The 18,404-nt window shown below is 46.6% G+C and overlaps 2 protein-coding genes and 1 pseudogene across 4 annotated transcripts; 1 reads left to right on the top strand and 2 right to left on the bottom strand.

The window, feature by feature from the left end:
- Positions 1 to 789: 789 nt before the first annotated feature.
- Positions 790 to 1,125, bottom strand: LOC101145336 (BET1 homolog). Its single transcript, XM_055392393.1, has one exon. The coding sequence runs from the start codon at positions 1,123 to 1,125 to the stop codon at positions 790 to 792; it is 336 nt and encodes a 111-aa protein (XP_055248368.1).
- A 602-nt stretch (positions 1,126 to 1,727) lies between these two features.
- Positions 1,728 to 3,907, top strand: LOC109027636 (GTPase IMAP family member 5-like; annotated as a pseudogene).
- A 3,305-nt stretch (positions 3,908 to 7,212) lies between these two features.
- Positions 7,213 to 13,460, bottom strand: GIMAP5 (GTPase, IMAP family member 5). Of its 3 annotated transcripts, none has more exons than XM_004046483.5 (3): positions 13,149 to 13,460; positions 9,930 to 9,978; positions 7,213 to 8,669 (listed from the first exon to the last, which is right to left on the bottom strand). In XM_004046483.5, exons 2-3 carry the CDS (start codon positions 9,970 to 9,972, stop codon positions 7,789 to 7,791), a joined length of 924 nt encoding a protein of 307 aa, XP_004046531.3. In that variant the 5' UTR covers positions 9,973 to 9,978; positions 13,149 to 13,460; the 3' UTR covers positions 7,213 to 7,788. The 3 variants fall into 3 exon arrangements, with proteins under 3 accessions (XP_004046531.3, XP_018887188.2, XP_055248366.1); XM_019031643.4 differs by lacking the exon at positions 13,149 to 13,460 and adding an exon at positions 10,355 to 12,942; XM_055392391.2 differs by lacking the exon at positions 13,149 to 13,460 and adding an exon at positions 10,219 to 10,296.
- Between the last annotated feature and the right edge of the window lie 4,944 nt (positions 13,461 to 18,404).

Below are 18,404 nucleotides of genomic sequence, written 5' to 3'. Positions count from 1 at the left end.
ACCTACATTTATGATAACAACAGAACATGACAATGCTATTTAATCTGACAGTTAGCAAACAATAGAAAAACAACTTGGAAACTGGTGGAGCCACACAGTCTCATTGCCCCTGAAGATAGGGGGCAAAATAAGTCATCAAGAAACAGTATTCAATCAACCCAAAAGCTGATCAATGATAGACTGGATAAAGAAAACGTGGTACATATACACCATGGAATACTATGCAGTCATAAAAAGCAATTAGATCGTGTCCTTTGCAGGTATATGGATGAAGCTGGAAGCCATTATCTTCAGGAAACTAATGCAGGAACAGAAAACCAAGCACCACATGTTCTCACTTGTAAGTGGGAGCTGAACAATGAGAACACACAGACACAGGGAGGGGACTAACACACACTGGGGCCTGTCAGGGGAGGGTGGGGTGGGGGGAGGGAGAGCATCAAGAAGAATAGCTAATTCATGCCGGGCTATTAAGTGGCATGGTGATGGGTTGATAGGTTCAGCAAACCACTGTGGCACACATTTACCCATGTAACAAACCTGCACATCCTGCACATGTACCTCAGAACTTAAAATAAAAAGAAAAATAAAAAACAGACAATATTCAAAGAGCACTGTATTATCTAATGTGATTTATAAAACAAGCAACATGCAGCAATTTTCAATGGAAAATGCTATAGTGTTTGAAAACTAGGAATGTGTTGGTGCCGATTTTTATCAAAGTTGTACGCCAAGCCATTAAGTTGGAACAAATTCCAAATTCACAATTACTTGCATCACCTCAGTTTACTAATCCAATAAATGACAAAAAAAGACAAATAAATGAAACAGCATTGTAGAGCACAGCAGCTTTGTTTGGCTCCTTATGGATAAAATCTCCAGTTTGCCCATAGTTTTACCTAGAAATCCAGTTGTAGAATCAAATTGTGAATCCATTTCAGCTAATAATTTATTTTGGGTTTTAACTTCATGGCCTATTTCAATGGAAAAAGATTTTATAGCAGTTACTTTGCTTCTCAGACTTTCAGTGAGTGTCTCATTTTCTTCTTCATAGGCACTATACCCATTTAGCATAGCCATCATTCCCGGAGTTGTCAGGAGGTATTCCTTCACCCAGGCCTGCATGCTTCATTGTGCTAGAGGAGAGAGGGAAAAGGTGGGCGCGGGAGGGTTGGGTGGGTAGGAAAGAGCTAGCGGTGACCCGGACCGCATCTTCAGTACCAGGGCCCCGTGGAACACCAACTTCTTCCCCTGAAGCACCATGACATCAGTCCAAAAAGTATTTTTTCAATTGACCTGGCATAGGCTCTGCAATTCTGCAATTAGGGACTCACTCTTTAGCATTAATGCCTTGAGCCTGTTACAAGGCAACTCACTGAAACTTTGCACACAACAAGGTCCTCATGTTGCTCTGGAATGGGTTGTGTGGGTTTTTCATGGTAGTGAAGCCTGAGAAGTCATTCTTCTGTGGGGCCTGGGTGGATTTTCTACCCGAGCACTGGACGTAGGAGGTAGAAGGAAAGGTATGGAGGGAACAGTGCAAGGAGGTGAGGGGGCTTGATGAGAAGTGCCCTTGGGGTAGTGAGGTCCGAGTCTGTTTGAGGTAGGAATAGGGAAGCACCAATCCTCCTCTGTAGCATAAGGCATTGATCTGAGCCCAACAAATCAGTTCTTCTCTCCAATTACTGGATGTACACGCCCCTACTCCCCACCCCTAACCTGGACCCATGACAATCTCCTACTCTTGGGGTAAACAACACATCCTGGTGTGTCTGGGACTTTCCCAGTTCAGCACTGAAAGTCCTTCAATCAGGGAATCCTCTCAGACCTGGGCCAACCAGGATGGTTGGTCACCCTTTGTACCACCATCACCATGGAAACGTAGGGGAGAATTTCTTTTGTGAGTTTATTGAAGGTGGATGCTTTGCCGGGCACACTTTAGTTTGGGTACCAGCCCTGAGACCCTAAAAGTGGACAAGAACCCATGACAGCCAGATGTTCAGTTGGAAATAACTGCTGACTTTCTTGATCTGGGTGGACAGCATCCATCAGCCTTCCCTGCCTTCCATTCACTGCCTCCCGTTAGCTAAATACAGGTGCTGGGAAGTGCAGGCATGTGGTGCATTTTGGGCTGCCTGTATGTTAAATACAGGTGCTGGGAAACGCAGGCATGTGGTGCATTTTGGAGCTGTCTGTATGTTAAATACAGGTGCTGGGAAATGCAAGCATGTGGTGCATTTTGGGGCTGTCTGTATGTTCTTCAGCAGGAAGTCCAGGCTACTGCTGAGAATATCTGAAGTCAGCACACCTGGTGTTAGTCTCAGCTCATCCCTTAAGTAATGTGTGACCTCAGCAGGGTTTTCTTTTCTTGCCCCAATTTCCTCATCTGTAAAATGTGATGCTTTGTGTTGGATATCACATCCACCTCCAGTGTGAACAATCCATGTATGGTTTCCCCTCTAGGACAAAATAGAAGGGCTTCGAATGGGTGGAGAAGGTGCCTTCTGCACAGGCAAGGGAACTGCACTTGGTGAAGTTCTTATAAAGATCAAGGGTTGTAGACTCAGAACTGGGAGGCAAACTTCCCACCTGGCAGTGAAAGGCACAAGACTATATTCACCCACAACAAGGAAAACACATTTCCCCCCCAGAAGTACAGCATATTAAGCTGTTAGCTGCCATCTTCTTTTCAGTCAGGACAAGATTTTCCAAATAAAACTCTGTGATCGTGAAAAATCGAGATCAGCCAGGGATGGGAGAGGAAGAAAACATGAGACGGACCTTGCAGTGGCCGAGGAAATGGCCTCCTGCTGGCCCCAGCCCAGGCCCTCAGGGTGGGAAGTGCATCGAGGGAAGGCCAGAAAGGGGCAGAGCTCAGCAGTCCCAAAGGGAAAGAGCCCTGGAGCTCTGGCCAGCTGGGTAATCCCACAAACACTGTGTGAGTCCCTCTATTCTCTGTACTTGGGGTCAGGTGATGGGAGCGGGGCTATGGGGTCCTCACTGACACAGGGTGCCAGTGCCTCTGGATGCCTTTGCCTTCTGTCTTTTGGCACATCCTCCTCAGAATGCAGTTTTTATACCCTCACTCTTCACCCGCTCTCACAGGCTGAGGAGAAGGCAGGTTGGCTCCAGGATCACTGCTGCTGCTGATCCTCCTGGTGGGCAAAACAGGCTGTGGGAAAAGCACCACAGGGAACAGCATCCTTGGCCAGCCTGTGTTTGAGTGCAAGCTGGGGGCCCAGTCAGTAACCAGGACATGCCAGGTGGAGACACGAACATGGAATGGGAGGAAAGTCCTAGTGGTTGACACGCTCTCCATCTTTGAGTCCAAGGTCCAGACTCAAGAGCTGTACAAGAACATCGAGGATTGCTACCTGCTCTCTGCCCTGGGGCCCCATGTGCTGCTTCTGGTGATCCAGCTGGGGCATTTCACTGCTCAGGACACAGTGGCCATCAGGAAGGTGAAGGAGGTTTTTGGGGCAGGGTCATGAGACATGTGGTCATCCTCTTCAACCACAAAGGGGACTTAGGGAGCCAGGCCCTGGATGACTATGTAGCAAACATGGACAACCTCAGCCTGAAGGACCTGGTGCAGGAATGTGAGAGAAGGTACTGTGCCTTCAACAACCGGGCTGCCGGGGAGGAGCAGAGGCAGCAGCAGGCAGAGCTCCTGGCTGTGCTCGAGAGGCTGGGGAGGGAGTAAGAGGGCTCCTTACACAGCAACGACCTCTTCCTGGATGCCCAGCTGCTCCAGAGAGGCAGGGCTGGGGCCTGCCAAGAAGACTACAGGCAGTACCTGCCCAAGGTGGAACAGTAGGTGGAGAAGCAGAGGTGAGAGCTGAGGGAGGACAAGAGTAACTGGCCATGCAAGGTGCTCCTCAGCGTCAAACACCAGATGCTTTCTTAGGTTGTCATGTCTGCCTTTTTATGACATGTGGTTTGATTGTTCTTGCCATTTTAATGAACTTTTGTATCACTTGTGGACACTGAGCGTTTTAGGTGATTTCTACAGCCTGCCTTTTTTCTTTCCCAGAGTTGCCATCTCTGTTTATGTGTGTACAGCACTTTGCTTGCTTTTTACAGAATTTCACTCCCAATTTATCTTCCTTGCATCAGACATATCATCAATTTTCCATCCAGTGCTTTTAGATAAATAAAATATTGGCTGGGTGTGGTGGCTCACTCCTGTAATCCTGGCACTTTGGGAGGCCAAAGTGGGTGGATCACTTGAGGTCAGGAGTTCAAGACCAACCTGGCCAACACGGTGAAACCCTGTCTCTACTAAAAATACAAAAATTAGCTGGAAAATCGGTAGAACCATGAGGTGGAGTTTGTAGTGAGCCGAGATCGAGCCACTGCACTCCAGCCTGGGCAACAGAGATTCTGTCTCAAAAAAAAAAAAAAAAAAAAGAAAGAAAGAAAAACGAGTTCTTTTTTTTTTTTTTTTAAATTGTGAGTGTAAATCATAAACTGGCTGGGTACAGCTATGGAATATTTGGGGGCTTGCAGGAAGAAAGGTGCTTGGCTACGATGCTCTGAGAATGTCTCACCCTGGGCCCTGCTTTCTGCATTCCTGATGTCCCGGGGAGAAATGTGCTATGTGAAAAGCTGCTGGCAGAATTATTTACTTTATTCATAGATATGCTCAGACTTATTTGCAGGCTGAAAAGGTGATGCCCTGCCCCCACCTCAGAGAGCAAGGATGGTGAGATCCATCTGCTGAACCAAGCAGGGGACCCTGGAGGTATGGAGAAGGCTGGAGGAGAAGGGGCTGGACTTGAGGGAAAGAGAGCAAGGGGTTGCCGTGGCCGGATGGGGCCTGCCTTGGGGAAAGCAAGGAGAGCAGCTGGGAAATGCAGGACCTGGGATGTCCTGGAGTAGGAGTTTTAAGGGCCAGAGAGCAGAAAACCTGGGCTCAGCAGACTATATGGTAGATGTCCCAGCTACTTATCTCACCTTTACCCCATAGACAAAGGCCACTATGGATAAGATTGTAAGTGGTGTGCAAGGCTGTGTCCCCTAGAACTTCATGAGCACTGAATTCTGAATTTCATGCAGTTTTCATGTGTGAAGATGAAATGTTATTTTTCTTCTGATTTCTTCAACCATTTGGAAATGTAAACACCCTTCTTAGCTCACAGCTGTACAAAAAAGGTGGTGGGCCAGATTTGGGCCGAGGGCTGTCATCTGTTTCACTGATTTCCCATTGTTGGCTGGGCTGAACTGCAATGCGATATCACTAACCCGAAACTCGGTACTATCCAGGACAGTGACGTGTGCTGTCCATGGGAATTTGAGGAAAGGGTGGTGTTCCCCATCTCAAGCAGCAAAGAGAAGAAGGCAGACAGGGGGCTCAAGTATGGGCAGATCGGGAATTCAGTGGAAACAGGTAATCAGATGAAGAGGAAGTCCCTGGGTCCCTCCACCACACCTTCTTCTTTGTGTTCGGTAAGGGAGACCTGCAGCCGTCCCGGACAGGCCATGGCTGGATGGGCAAGTGACTACTCTGGGGTGAGTCTGAGGTGCTCGGCTGTGATGCCCCTTAGCAGCATCCTCCGGCACTGCTGCTGGCAATGAAGCTCCATGTCTGGCTCCATGGCACTGACTCCTGCATCGTCTGGCACAGAACTGATTCCAAACATGTGCAGGGAGTATGTTGTGTGCCAGCTCCCCAAACCCTGGGAACCCTGAGTTCTCAGACTGAGGACCACCTTCTCAATTCAGTGTTCCCAAACTGCTCCAACTGAGCTTGACTTACTTAATTCAGTCCAGCTTCACAGACATTTATGACGTGAGTACTGAGGGTCAGGGTCAATGCCTGGCACCAGGAGTATAAGATAAAAAATAACAGGCTTCTGCTCCCCAGGAGGGATAGTGGGGTGGAGGGATGAAAGCACATTAAAGTGGGGCTGTAGGAGAAGGTTTCTTTTGGAAGCAATGTCAGCAAGAAGGAGACCACGGCAGGCTCTGCAGCAGCTTCCTAGACGTGGTGATGCTAAGCTGACTGGGAACATCCTTGCCTCTTGGGGGAAGTCACTGGAGGCTGAGGGACACGTGATTAAAGAAGGGGATGGGAGTCAGCACACGGGAGGAGGGGTGCACGGGGGGCTGGGGCTGGGTGGGGATGGGGGGTCTGGGCCTCATTCTTAGGATTCAAGGGTGCCTTCTGGAATCCTCCCTGGAGGCTTCTGAGCAGGTTGGTGTGTCTTGGGAAAATCAGGTGGCAGCTGGGTTGTATAAGTATAAGCCTGGGGACAGGGATAACATTCGGAGGAAATCAGCACCTGCACTCCAGCAGTAGCAGTGGGGATGGACAGGACAGATTCGGGAGAGGTGAGGAGGTGCCCTGCGGTGTGGTCTCTGATGGCAACATCGGGAGGGAACTCACCTCTGTCCTGGATGACTCTTTGAAATGTGGCTCCCTTCACTGCAGCAGCCCTGCAGAGGAGGAGTGGGCTGAGCCAAGGGAGACAAAGACTGCATATAAGTGTGGTGACCTTGAAGCCTCTGGAAACTGGTCCAGTAGATGTTGTCTGGGCCTTCCCTCCCTCCAGGGAGGCACTCCTGATGGACATAGCCATGATCTTAAGAAAGCATTACAGAGGGGCGCTGCCAGAGTAGCTTCCTTCCAGTGTGGGGATGGTCCATTCCTGGGTCGCCCAGTCCACACTCCCTCTGCTAACAAGGAATCGCTTTCATGGTGAGCAGGATTGCCTGGTACCCAGTCAACAACCTGTCCCCCACCCCAACCCTGTGGACATTGACTTCCAAAGAAATAGAGCTGGAGAGTTGATCCAAGGACATTTTACAGTGGAGAAGGAGAAAGAGTTTGCTTAACCTTTCTCATGTGTGAACATCTGCCAAAATGATTCCTCGCAGAGCACTGAAATGTGAGCTGTGTTTCTTTTGGGTCCCTGGCCAAACTGAGAAGAAAGCACAGAGAAAGCCCTGCGTACAGGGCACCCCATTTCCTTGACCCTCTCCCACTCCCATTCGTCAATGCAATCCATCCATCTGGAAGTGTTTTGCTTTACTCAGAGTTCAGGGAATGTCCACTATGTGGCAGGCACTTCAGCAGGAGCAGGAGGTTCTTCCTAATTTTAGGAACAAGAAAAGCCAACCCTGTTCCTTTATTCTAGATGCCACTTGCTCAAAGGAAGCATGTGGACTGGGAAGTTCCAACAGATTTAAAGGATAAAAAGGAATGTGGAGAAATTTTTATTACTTTGAATGTTTTAGAATGCAGGTAGAAGAGACCCGGAGCTCAAACAGCTTAAATAAGTAGGAAATTTATTGGCTAATACAACTGGAAATGCGGAGATAGGGCAGGCTGCAGGGCTGGTGGCTCAGGGCTCAGGTGGCCCCAACTCTCTGTGCTGCTCTGAGGCACTGCCTTCAATCTCAGGTTGGCAGCACAAAGCTGCTGAGAGTCCCAGTGTCACACCCAGACCCCACAATGCCAGGGAGGAAGACAGGTTCTATCTAAGGAGAGATCTTCCATCCCCACCTCTGCGGACTTTTACTCACTTCTCAGGGACCTGCATGGGATCTCAGGCCCGTTCCTGAAGCAGTCGTTGGCAGACAAAGTGGAATAGTGTTTACAGCAGGCAGGCAGCCTTGGAGTGGAGGCACACAGCTCCAAGTCTATCAGGAAGAAGGGGAAATGGGAGCTGCACAGACAGCAAGCAGCATGCTCCACAGACCACGAGGATCTGAGTCTGAATTGGTGATTATTAGAACAATGACTCCATGGGGTGATACATTAGAAGTGCTCCAGGGTCCAGAGATTTAAATGTAATGAAAGATGAACAGAAAAATAATGAAAAACAGTATGCTGCACAACAATAGAAAAACAAAAATCTCATAATGCAAAAGCATCAAGTGTTTGACTCTGAGGAGCACCTTGTATGCCCAGTTACTCTCGTTCTCCCTCAGCTCTTGCTTGTGCTTCTCCACCTGCCATTCCACTTTGGCCTGGTACTGCCTGTAGTCTTCCTGGCAGGCCCCAGCTCCAGTTCTTTGGAGCAGCTGGGCATCCAAGAAGAGGTCATTGCTGTGGAAGGAGCCCTCTCGCTCCCTCCCCAGCCTCTCGATCACAGCCAGGAGCTCTGCCTGCTGCTGCCTCTGCTCCTCCACAGAGCCCCAGTTGTTGAAGGCACAGTACCTTCTCTCACACTCCCGCACCAGGTCTTTCAGGCTGCAGTTGTCCGTGTTTGCTACATAGTCATCCAGGGCCTGGCCCCCTAAGTCCTCTTTGTGGGTGAAGAGGATGACCACATGTCTCATGGCCCCTGCCCCAAAGACCTCTTTCACCTTCCTGATGGCCACTGTGTCCTGAGCAGTGAAACGCCCCAGCTGGATCACCAGAAGCAGCACATGGGGCCCCGGGGCAGAGAGCAGGTAGCAGTCCCCGATGTTCTTGTACAGCTCTTGGGTATCAGCCTGTGACTCAAAGATGGAGGGCGTGTCAACCACCAGGACTTTCCTCCCGTTCCATGTTCCTGTTTTCACCTGGCACATCCTGGTCACTGACTGGGCCCTCAGCTTGGACTCAAACACGGGCTGGCCAAGGATGCTGTTCCCTGTGGCACTTTTCCCGCAGCCTGTTTTGCCCACTAGGATAATCCTCAATGCCGGTGGTATTGCAGACAAGTTATCTTCTGATCTACCTGTAGAAAACGAAGTTTTGTATCTTACTAAGTTAATGATTCTTAAGACTGTTAGGTCATTGTTCATGGTTATCTCATGAAAGCTATGAACGTCCTCCCCAGAATGACAGACTTATTTATGTGTACATAAAAGTGTGCATACAACTATAGGTGAATCTTGCATGTAGAAAGCCCCATTGGAAGCCCATGCTTGGATCCACAGCCAGGAATTAGAACTGTTGCATTAAGGGGATGCTTTAAGCACTTCATCTGGATTGTGGCAAATAGAGCTTTCCTGAAAGAAAATGGTCCTTGTGTTTTCCCCTGCGTGGTGTTTAGGCCAGCTCCATGGATAATTATTAGAAAGAGGCAGGGGATGAGTAGTTACAAGTGAGAAAATCCAATTACTTCTCTTTCACCCACACATTTCCAGGCACACTTGTATAGACACACTCCACACATTCATCCAAGTCTTGAGGGTCAAGGAGGTCTCCACTGGCAAATCTATAGTGACCCACTGCCGGGGGTCAGCTGCCTGTCCCTGGGTCTGTGCCCTCTGGATAGGGAGTGAAATGTTTGAAATTGAGATGACATAGGTTGTAGTTAATGTTAGGGCAGCGTCTGGGAGATGACCCTAGGGTGGATGGCTCACAAAGGTGGAAGATAAGCTCAATAGAAGCATGTGTGTTGAAAAGCTCATCTATGTGGCTGATTGAAGCACACAAAATTATAGCAGAAGTGGTGTTGGAGAGGGTGACACTGTGGCAGGAGCGAAAATCTTCAAGGCACGAAGAGGGGGAGAACCTGTGGATTTCTAGAGCCCAAATGAATTCGAAGTGCATTTTAGGCTCTTAAAAATCTATTATTTTATTTCTCCCACTCTGGGTTGGTTCTTCGTTTTCTTAAGTTATTCTGTGGTGTTTTGAAGCAAGCACAATGACTAAATCCCTATGGGGACCTTTTTTTTTTTGAGCTGTCAGCAGACAAAGAAAGAGAAAACATATTCACCATTTGCTTCCAGACCCTTCAACCTATGACTTGGTTTCCTTTCCACATTTCCCACATACCTGATTCAGGGAGAGCATCACACTATGGTGTGTGTGTGTGTCTGTGTGTGTGTGTGTGATGGTTTGATCACACACACGTGATGATAGTTGCCTTTATCTTCTTCATTTAAAATGAATGGGTTTCTGCCACTGTGTTTTAGGTGGGGGTAGATGGGGAGAGAATTGTGATTCTCCCAAGTGTCTGGGGCTCTTGAGAACTTCAAGACTTTCTTACCTTCAGCCATAGTTCCATATTTGCCCTTCTGGAATCCTCCCATTCTCTCCTGGAATAAAAACAGGAAAAGGATAAAAAGCAGATGTACATTTGGGAGCTGGTAGAGCCTGAGGGCACCTCAATTCAGATATCTAAGAATAATTATTCTCAAATGAGCCATTTCCATCCCTAATTTTCTAACTCATACTTTACTTTGAAACATCTGTAAATAACTTTAAACAAAGCAGGTGATGTTAGATGTTAGGTTATGCTAAAATAGTGCACGATTGCTTCCCTCCCCTCAACTTACAGAAAATCAGGAAATATTTTGAAGCAAATCAGTTGATTATCTCCCCCAACCTGAAAGGCATGAAATGGAGAAAGCATTCTTCTATGGAACAAAGAGTAGGCATTAAAAAAAATTGAAATTAAAGTAACAAACTTACCAGAATAGAGAAAAAAAAATTGCCTTGCTGTAAATAAGATTGGTTTATTTGAAGTAGTGGAAACTTCCAGTCCCAGAAAGTCTTTGTGTCAAATGGACATTCCAGCGGCAGAGAGGAAATTACAAGGTACTGTCCAGTGGGAGGATGGAAGTGGGGATCAGGGACACGAAGAACTGACGTGAGAGGAAATGGTATAGGGGGACCGGTATGACTGCCTTCCCACCCTGACGGTTGGTGGAGAGGAGGTAGTGAGGTGATTGAAGAGAAAGAATCAACTTCAGGCCGAATTCAAGAACAACTCATTTCCTGCTCCGGGTTTCCAGCATTGTGCAACAGTATTCGGGATGTACATTTTCCACGTGACTGGTTATTGCCAAATGTGACTCCCAGGGAGTCGAGTTAACTCCTATTTGCACCACCCATTTATAAGAAGTCCCCAAATCTTCACAGGCACTTGGTAATATTACACTTTTAATTTCCTGTCATCCTTATGGGCATAAATAAGGATGTCTTAATTGGCTTAAACTTACATTTTACTGATTATCATTAAATTAAAAACAGTTTTCATGGTTTATTTGCTATTTTGGTTATTTATAAACTTAAATTTTTAATAACTTCTGTGATTTCTATCTTTTCCACATTTTTCTATTCATTCAGTGGATTTTCTTGGCCTTCTTCAGGTCAAGAAATCTATTTTTATATTATCAGAATGTATTAAGACAGCTTCCTGCCTCCCTCCCTTTCCCTTCTTTCTTTTCTTCCTCCTTTCCTCTTTACCCTCCCCTCCCTCCTTCCTTTCTTTTTCTTAAGCCCAGAGAAGAATATTTTCCTCTATCCCACACCCTGTTCTCATCTCTGGTAAATTATGCTTCTGGCTTTTGCCGAAATAGCACCAGTTCCCTGACATCCTCTCTACTTTAGATGATGTTTTCAGAGGTTTGGAATCAACATAATGATGTGGTAGGGGTCAAGATGACAGTGGTAATGATATTGATTATGAACATCATAATTGTAATAAGCCTCTGTGAATACATTTATAATTTTCAAAGTTATTTCATCCTTCTTATTTTAATTGCTCTCTCAAATTCCCTGTGATGTGATCAAAACTGATCTTAAAATTTCTATTAAAATGCAAGGAAACTGAGCATTAAATGACCTGCCAAAGGTCACATATTTACAATAGAGCTAGCATCAGGAAATGGCTCCTTTTGCTGTGTATTGTCCTTGATTCCACAGGCGGAAAAAGAGACTTTTCCAAAAAAGTCAACAAACCTCTTGGAACATGTGTACAATGCTGCCACTCCCTGGTCAGGAGACAAATTAATTGGACAGCTAGAAGCCTACCCTAAAACCAACACACAGAATTTTATTGCAAAATCTTGAGTGTATTTCTTATAAAAGGTTATTCAAAAATAAAATTGCTGGTGGCAGGAGTTTCTCTGAATTGAGGTCTTTTCTTTTAAAACAGCCAATTGCCTGTCACAAAAGCCAGTCAAACTATGCTATGTTAGCCAATGAGCAGCAACGATAGCTCTCCCAATCCAAGCTTTCTGAGTGGATCAGGCTGCATTGAGGAATATATTTTTTGGCAGATATTCACAAATAACAAAGTGTTCACAGGTGAGTCAGAAAGTATACTGATGGCAACGCTAAAATGAGTCATGGAGAAGATTATAAAAAACTGAACAGAGCGTGGTGGACACACCGTAGGCTTGAAGGAATGTGATACGTGTTGGTCTACAGGGCAGACAAAAGTGGAGGAATTGAGAATGAAGACAGGCGTCTTCTCCAAAGGAAAAATTTTACTAATCGTCCCACAAAAGAGACCAAAGTTCATGAGAGATTGGAAGGCAGTGTGCAAGCAAGACAGTAGCAGCCTCTGGCAAGCTGGTGGGAGGGTCTGGCTCAGGGAAAAGGGTGAAGCAAATGAACAAAATGCACATTCCGATTTGAAAATTGCATGAACCTGATTTTACCATGAGAAGAGCTTATTTTAGCAAATCACAAGAAAGCAGCCTCTTCTATACTATTTTAGAAAAGATCAAACCACTTCTTGTCTTCCTTGTTCATAAGTATTTCCTTCACCCATCTGCCCCAGCCCATGTATTTCCAGGTATTGGAATCATTTGTTTTGCGGTTTGGTGTGCATCCTGCAGGGTGTCATAGGAAAAATGTGGGGCATCTGGGGGAGCATGGGGTAGTTTTCAGAAGTTGAAAGTCACAAGACAAGGTCCACTCAGGGGTCTTGTTTGGAACATGAGGCTCCTGGGGTGGGAAAATATCCCACATTTGCCCTGGGGAGCCCTAAGAATCCATCCTCAGCTCCCAGGCTTGTCTGAGACATGGTACGTGTCTGGCTGATCTGGGACAGGAGAAATTAGGAGGGTAAAATTGAGAAGAATGCCCCGGCATGCTAGGGGAGATGGGGGAAAGCCTATTACCCTCTGGGAGCTTCAGTTCTCCCATCTGTCCCACTGATGAGAGGATCAATTCAGCCTTACTCCCTGAGAGTTTCATGGAGATTGACTTGGCTAAGTAATGGGCAATGGGGCAGCAAAGCCCGCTGTCCTGGGACTGGGCTGTGAGTGCAGGCACAGATTCTTCAGGCTGTGCTCCACCAGCTGTGCACCTTCTGATGCCCGCAACACTCACCACCATTGCCCCGTTTTACTGACCAGCGAACCCAGAAGTGAGGGGATCTGTGCAAGGTCATGTCAGAAATGAACAGCTGTGACCAAACTGTGATCCTTTCAATTCCCAAAGTCTCTGTGAGCATAAACCCAGTTCTCCTTACCAGAAACGGCTGTTGTGCCCTGTCCTCCAGGGTGGCAGTCACTGAGGCTCTGGCCGGCTTGTCCTCTCTCAGGAAGGTGAAGTGGCAGCAGAGAGAGCCCTGCTCTGCGGTCTGTGTGCGGGGATGCTGTTCACAGGGCTGAGGGAGGTTGAGCAGACGCAGTTAAGGAGGAGCCACGTGCTGGGGCTGAAAGCTCCATGACTCAGCTGCACAAAAAGAAAAGTAGAGATTATGGAGTGTGTCCCCCACACCTCTGCGGACTAGGACACCCTGGTGTTGGCTGGAAACTGACTGGGAACAAGACCCTGAAAACCAGCCGAATGCAGCGATGTGCTGCTTCCTTAACGGGTCACTTCCTGTCATCATGAGCCTGCCCTGGGACAGTGTGCCCCATCCCATTTCCTTTTTTTTTTTTTTTTTTTGACTGTTTCAAGCAAGCAGTATTTGGAAGAAGGAGATATGAAGGGAATTACAGACTCTCCCACTTCCAAGTTCAGAAAAGGCCCCTAGTGACTGGAAAGTTCTGGGCAGCAGGTGCTGCCCTCAGCACCCATCACCGGGACACCTGCTCCTTCCAGCACTCTTGGGCCCCTTCTCACAGGCTCTGCTTCTGGAAAGTTTCTGCTAACCAGGATCAGAGAGGCACTCTGGTCCACAGAGGACCAGAACAAGCCCTCGCAGGGTTTGACTCTGGGCTCGTGACTGACCCTGGTAAACTGTCTGGCACGTGATGGAGCCCACCCTGTGGGGACATTGTGGAGTCTACGTGTCAGTTTATCTGGTAAGGGTTGACAGCAGGGTGATAGAACCTCTATTTTTGAATTGATTGCCATTTAAGGCTAGAGCAGTGGACATAAACCTGATTGCCATTTAAGGTTAGGGCAGTGGACATAAACCTGATTGCCATTTAAGGTTAGGGCAGTGGACATAAAGCAATTATGAGATGGAGAACACAGTGGGACTTAGGTGGAGGGCCGTCATGGCCCAGAGAATCCCCATATCCTTCTCTGTTGACATTTGAAGTGCGGCTTACAGTCATATGGTAACAATTGTCTAAGACTTGATGGGAAAACAATTTTAAACAATCTCCTGCCAGCCCAGAAAACCTCTCCACAGACGCAGAAGAGAAAGAAAACAATTTTATTATTGAATGTCCGTTGAACCAGAATGTGATCTGGATCCCAGACAATCCAGGAAGAGATTGCAAAGACGGAGAGGGATGTCACCTGGTTATATAGCCAGGCAGGTGCCACCCATTACACACGTGTTCTCAAGTTAAACCATAACTAGCCCTCAAGTAAGAGGACTTGACAGCACCCTTTGTCATGCATAGTTCATCCTAAATTCACTCAGTAATCATCTGTGTTAGCTAATTGTCTTTCCAGAGGAAAAGTAAACTTCTCACATCCTCTATGGCAAGAGGAAGATTTGCAACTCAGAAAGGTGCTGGCAGATGTCAGGCTCCTACCTAAGTTAAGTTAGGCTCCTAAATTAGGCCCCTATTTTCACACAGAGACTGGGAGGTGGGGACGCTACCTTCCTTGATGTTTGCATTTCACAGGGATAGCTTCCAGATGCTCTACAGACAGCCCTGGGCTGTCAAACAGCTTTTAAAATGATTTGCATTACAAAGGGTAGAGAAAGAATTCACACTTACAAGGTTTCTAAAGAAAATGCTCTAAGAAGGGAGGGGTAATCCTTTTCCACTTTGTTTTTTCCCCAGAAAAGAGAATTAATGTTTTCTCCTTATTTTTGATTTTTATTCGCCCTTACACTTTTAAATTCTTCAAGGACTTTCAACCTAGTCAGCACTCATAATTTATGTGAATTGAGCAGAGCAGGGCAGAAAGTGGGCTGTAATCTGACCAGGATTTCACCCTTGCTAGATAGGGACCAGGTACTCCCCCAGCACCTGGCTGGAATCTCTCAAAAACTTGACGGACAGAGTTCACATCAAAATCTTATAAACAGTGAGGGGCACCGATGCTAACCATTCCCATCAATGTAGCAAATTCACTTAATTCTGTCGACATCTTCAAACTCCTTCTCTTCTTTCCTTTTGGTTTGAACTATTCGCAAACATTATTTTTATCCACTGAACTGGGTGCTCTGGCACCCCAGCTAAGGACTGATTTTCTGCTTTGAGTTCTGTTCTCTAAGTCTTATCTCTTCTCTAGCAGTTCCCAGGCTCCTCTTATGGCTCAAAGAGACCCCAGGGAGTCAATGATGAAATGTATTAACTGGTCTCTATCAGTTTTCTGGGTGAGATCGTGGGCTTTTTAGAGGCCAGGGACTGTCTTTAGGTCAGGATCTTGCTAGAACTTAGCCCTAGAAAGTGCTCAAAAATCCTTACTGAGTAAATGAGTAAAACATACAACTTAAATGCTCTAACTCTTCCCTCATGTCCCCTTTTGTAGTTACATTTAGTGCTAGAAGAATAATCTTAGGTAGCTACTTTCAGAAAGTAGGGTTGTAGAAATTCGTATATATCCAGATATGAAAGGATTTCCAAAACTAGACTCTTTGTGCCTTTTTCCATACTCTCTCTATTCCTCTGTTCAGATTTGCAAAACAAACAAACCCCCAAGAAACCTGGGACACCGAGGAAGTGGCCATTTTCCCTACCCTTCTGTTTGACACCAAATTCAACCCCTTTTCAGCCTGGACAGAGACAGTTATCTACCAAACCTGACATAGTACAAAATATGATGAATCATTACTGAAAGCAGGTCTCTATCCATCCCCAGCCACCTCTGCTATCCCTGCTTTCTCTCTGTGATGCTCCCTGGTGCACAGAACTGAGCACGCTGAGTTGCAACTCACGTGCTCTAGTTATGTGATGAAGTTTCTGGAGTTCTGAGCGCAGTAGCCATCTCAGAGTAGATACCTGTAGGCTGCCCTGAGAATCAGCTTCATTAAGCTGAGGAGATGCCAAAGCTCCATCTCGGAGACATTTTGGGCAGCCACCTTCCCTACCAACTAGGAGTGATTCAAGGACCCCTGGGTTCATGCCTTGGACCTTCTGTTTGAAATGGGAGACAGACAATTATTGCCTTCTGATGAAGGAGGAAAGGAGAATGAGGGAAAGAGGAGGCATGACATTTACCACTTTCTCCTGAGCCACTGGGCTGAGGTCCTAGGTGACCAACTGCCCAACTTGCCCTGAATTTGACTGGATTTAGTACTACAAGGCCCACGTCCCGGGAAACCCCTTAGTCCCAGTCAAACTGAGCCTGTTGGTCACCACAAGGTCTCCTAACACTTAGTCATGCTTGCTGTCTTTCACCATCTGGCCTCTGTCTCTTCATCCATCATCTCACCCTATTCCATGAAGGTCTCCTATGAACATGACTAGTGGGAAATGTGGAAATGAAACCCCAAGTCAGGGTTGGGGGGCGCTGAAGCCAAATGCTGAAGTGTGATTTCTCTTCCTTGTCGGTAGTCACTCTAAAAAAAGTTCTTTCTTGGAGCTTTTTTTTTAGAACATTGTGTTCTTATGAAAATCAAAGAGCAGGTAAAAGATGCTGAAAAAAAGTATTAAAATGCAGGCATTTCTATATTATCAACATTATTATTTCCTTTGTGTCTGGACAAGGTCACGGCTACTCTTTTCAGGGCTGAGAGGGGCCAGGTCAGGGGCGCCTCTAATTGGAGGTGAGGAAAGGAGCCTCCTGGATCAGGGTGCTCTACAGAGACCACAGCTGCTGAAGAGGCTTCACAGTGGGGGCGGAGATCATCTAGGGGTGAATCCAGGAGGTAGAGTTGAGGATTCAGAAACATCCAGGTCAATAAAAGGGGCCACTATTTGAGCCCACAGTTGACATACAACATGGAGGAAGGATTAACGATGCCATGAAGTACACTCTAAGTATCTAAATATTGCATCTTTTGAAGCAAATTTACCCTATTCTCCTGAGCCTTTGCACCACACCAGACCTAATGGGTGGTAAGTCCAGACAGCACCCATGGGAAGCAGACAAAAAGCCACCTTCATAAGGAATCTGAAATCTTATTAGAGAGACAAGACTTATGCAAATGAAAGACAATGAGTAAGGGTCCCACATGAATGTTTTGGACAAGTGTATTTCATACACCCCATTATAGAGCATTAAAATATGAAATAGAGTAGAATAGAAACTATCAAAATTAATCACACAAAATATGAGTGTATTTAAGTTCTGGGAAGCAGTATAAAACTGAGGGTCATGGTAAAAAATACATGAAAGCACAGTTTTAGACAATGTATTAAGCAGGATTTTGGGAAGAAAAGAGGTCAAAACGGACCAACCCCAAGGAGAAAGCCATGAGGTGTGGAGTAGAACTTGGACATGTGATCAAGGTTGACTGGAGGTGGAGAAGGGGCCCTTTGAAGCGGTTATTTTAAAGGAAGCGGAGAGTATGTAGGTGTCAGGGCAGGACAGTGCCTAGAGCAGGTTTAAGAGCTTGTTGTCATGACCTCTGGGGTTGTCTGGGTAGCTGATGTCTAGTTGTCTAATTCCACAGCATTGCATTTAGAGTAGAACCTTCACCCATTTAGTTAGCCCAAAAGGCCAAGAGGGAGCAGCAGGACTGAATGCATGCCTTGACGCTCTCCTCTAGTTGTTTATTAGATGGGTTAGATGAGGTCCAGATGGGATGACAAGGTCCCTGGATATTTCCTGGCTGGCACCATGGAGGACAGCTCCTGTTGCATCTGGAGTGGGGTGGACCCTCCTGAAAGCCTAATGAGACCCTCCCCTACCCTGACATTATCACCTGCAACTGAATGTCTCCTGGTGAGCGTCTTGGGATCCACAAGCTGATATCTTCCTGTCACGAATAATGTTTCTGAGCTTGCTGAGGTGTACCCTCACCAGGCTGATTTCCTTTTGAGTCATTACATTGGAAATTCTCGGCCCTTGAGCTGTCTATCAATTATAGGTTTGTTGAGATATTTTCCCCCTCACCCCTCCGAGGGGAGACAAAGAGCCCCCCAAAACCCCAAGGTGGCTCGAGGCCTGAGATCATTTGCGTCTGAGGTTGAGAGCAGCCTCTTCTGTTTACACACTACCCTGTGACCAATGTTACCATGTGGACATCGACATGAAAAAGTTGGGAAGCTCTACTTTTGATGAAAAAAGTATAATATACAAAGTCCTGCTGTCTGGGTCTTGCTTTCCTTCTGTCTGAAATTACTATTGACATTTGACATCATGGGGTATCAGAGTTACCAACAGGCACATCTGTAGGACTGGCCCAGGCTTCTTGGGGTGCACA

The sequence above is a fragment of the Gorilla gorilla genome, chromosome 6 (assembly GCF_029281585.2).
Source record: "Gorilla gorilla gorilla isolate KB3781 chromosome 6, NHGRI_mGorGor1-v2.1_pri, whole genome shotgun sequence".
Lineage (NCBI taxonomy): Eukaryota > Metazoa > Chordata > Mammalia > Primates > Hominidae > Gorilla > Gorilla gorilla.
Note: the sequence above shows the minus strand (reverse complement) of the source record. Positions and strands in the feature narration are given on the sequence as shown.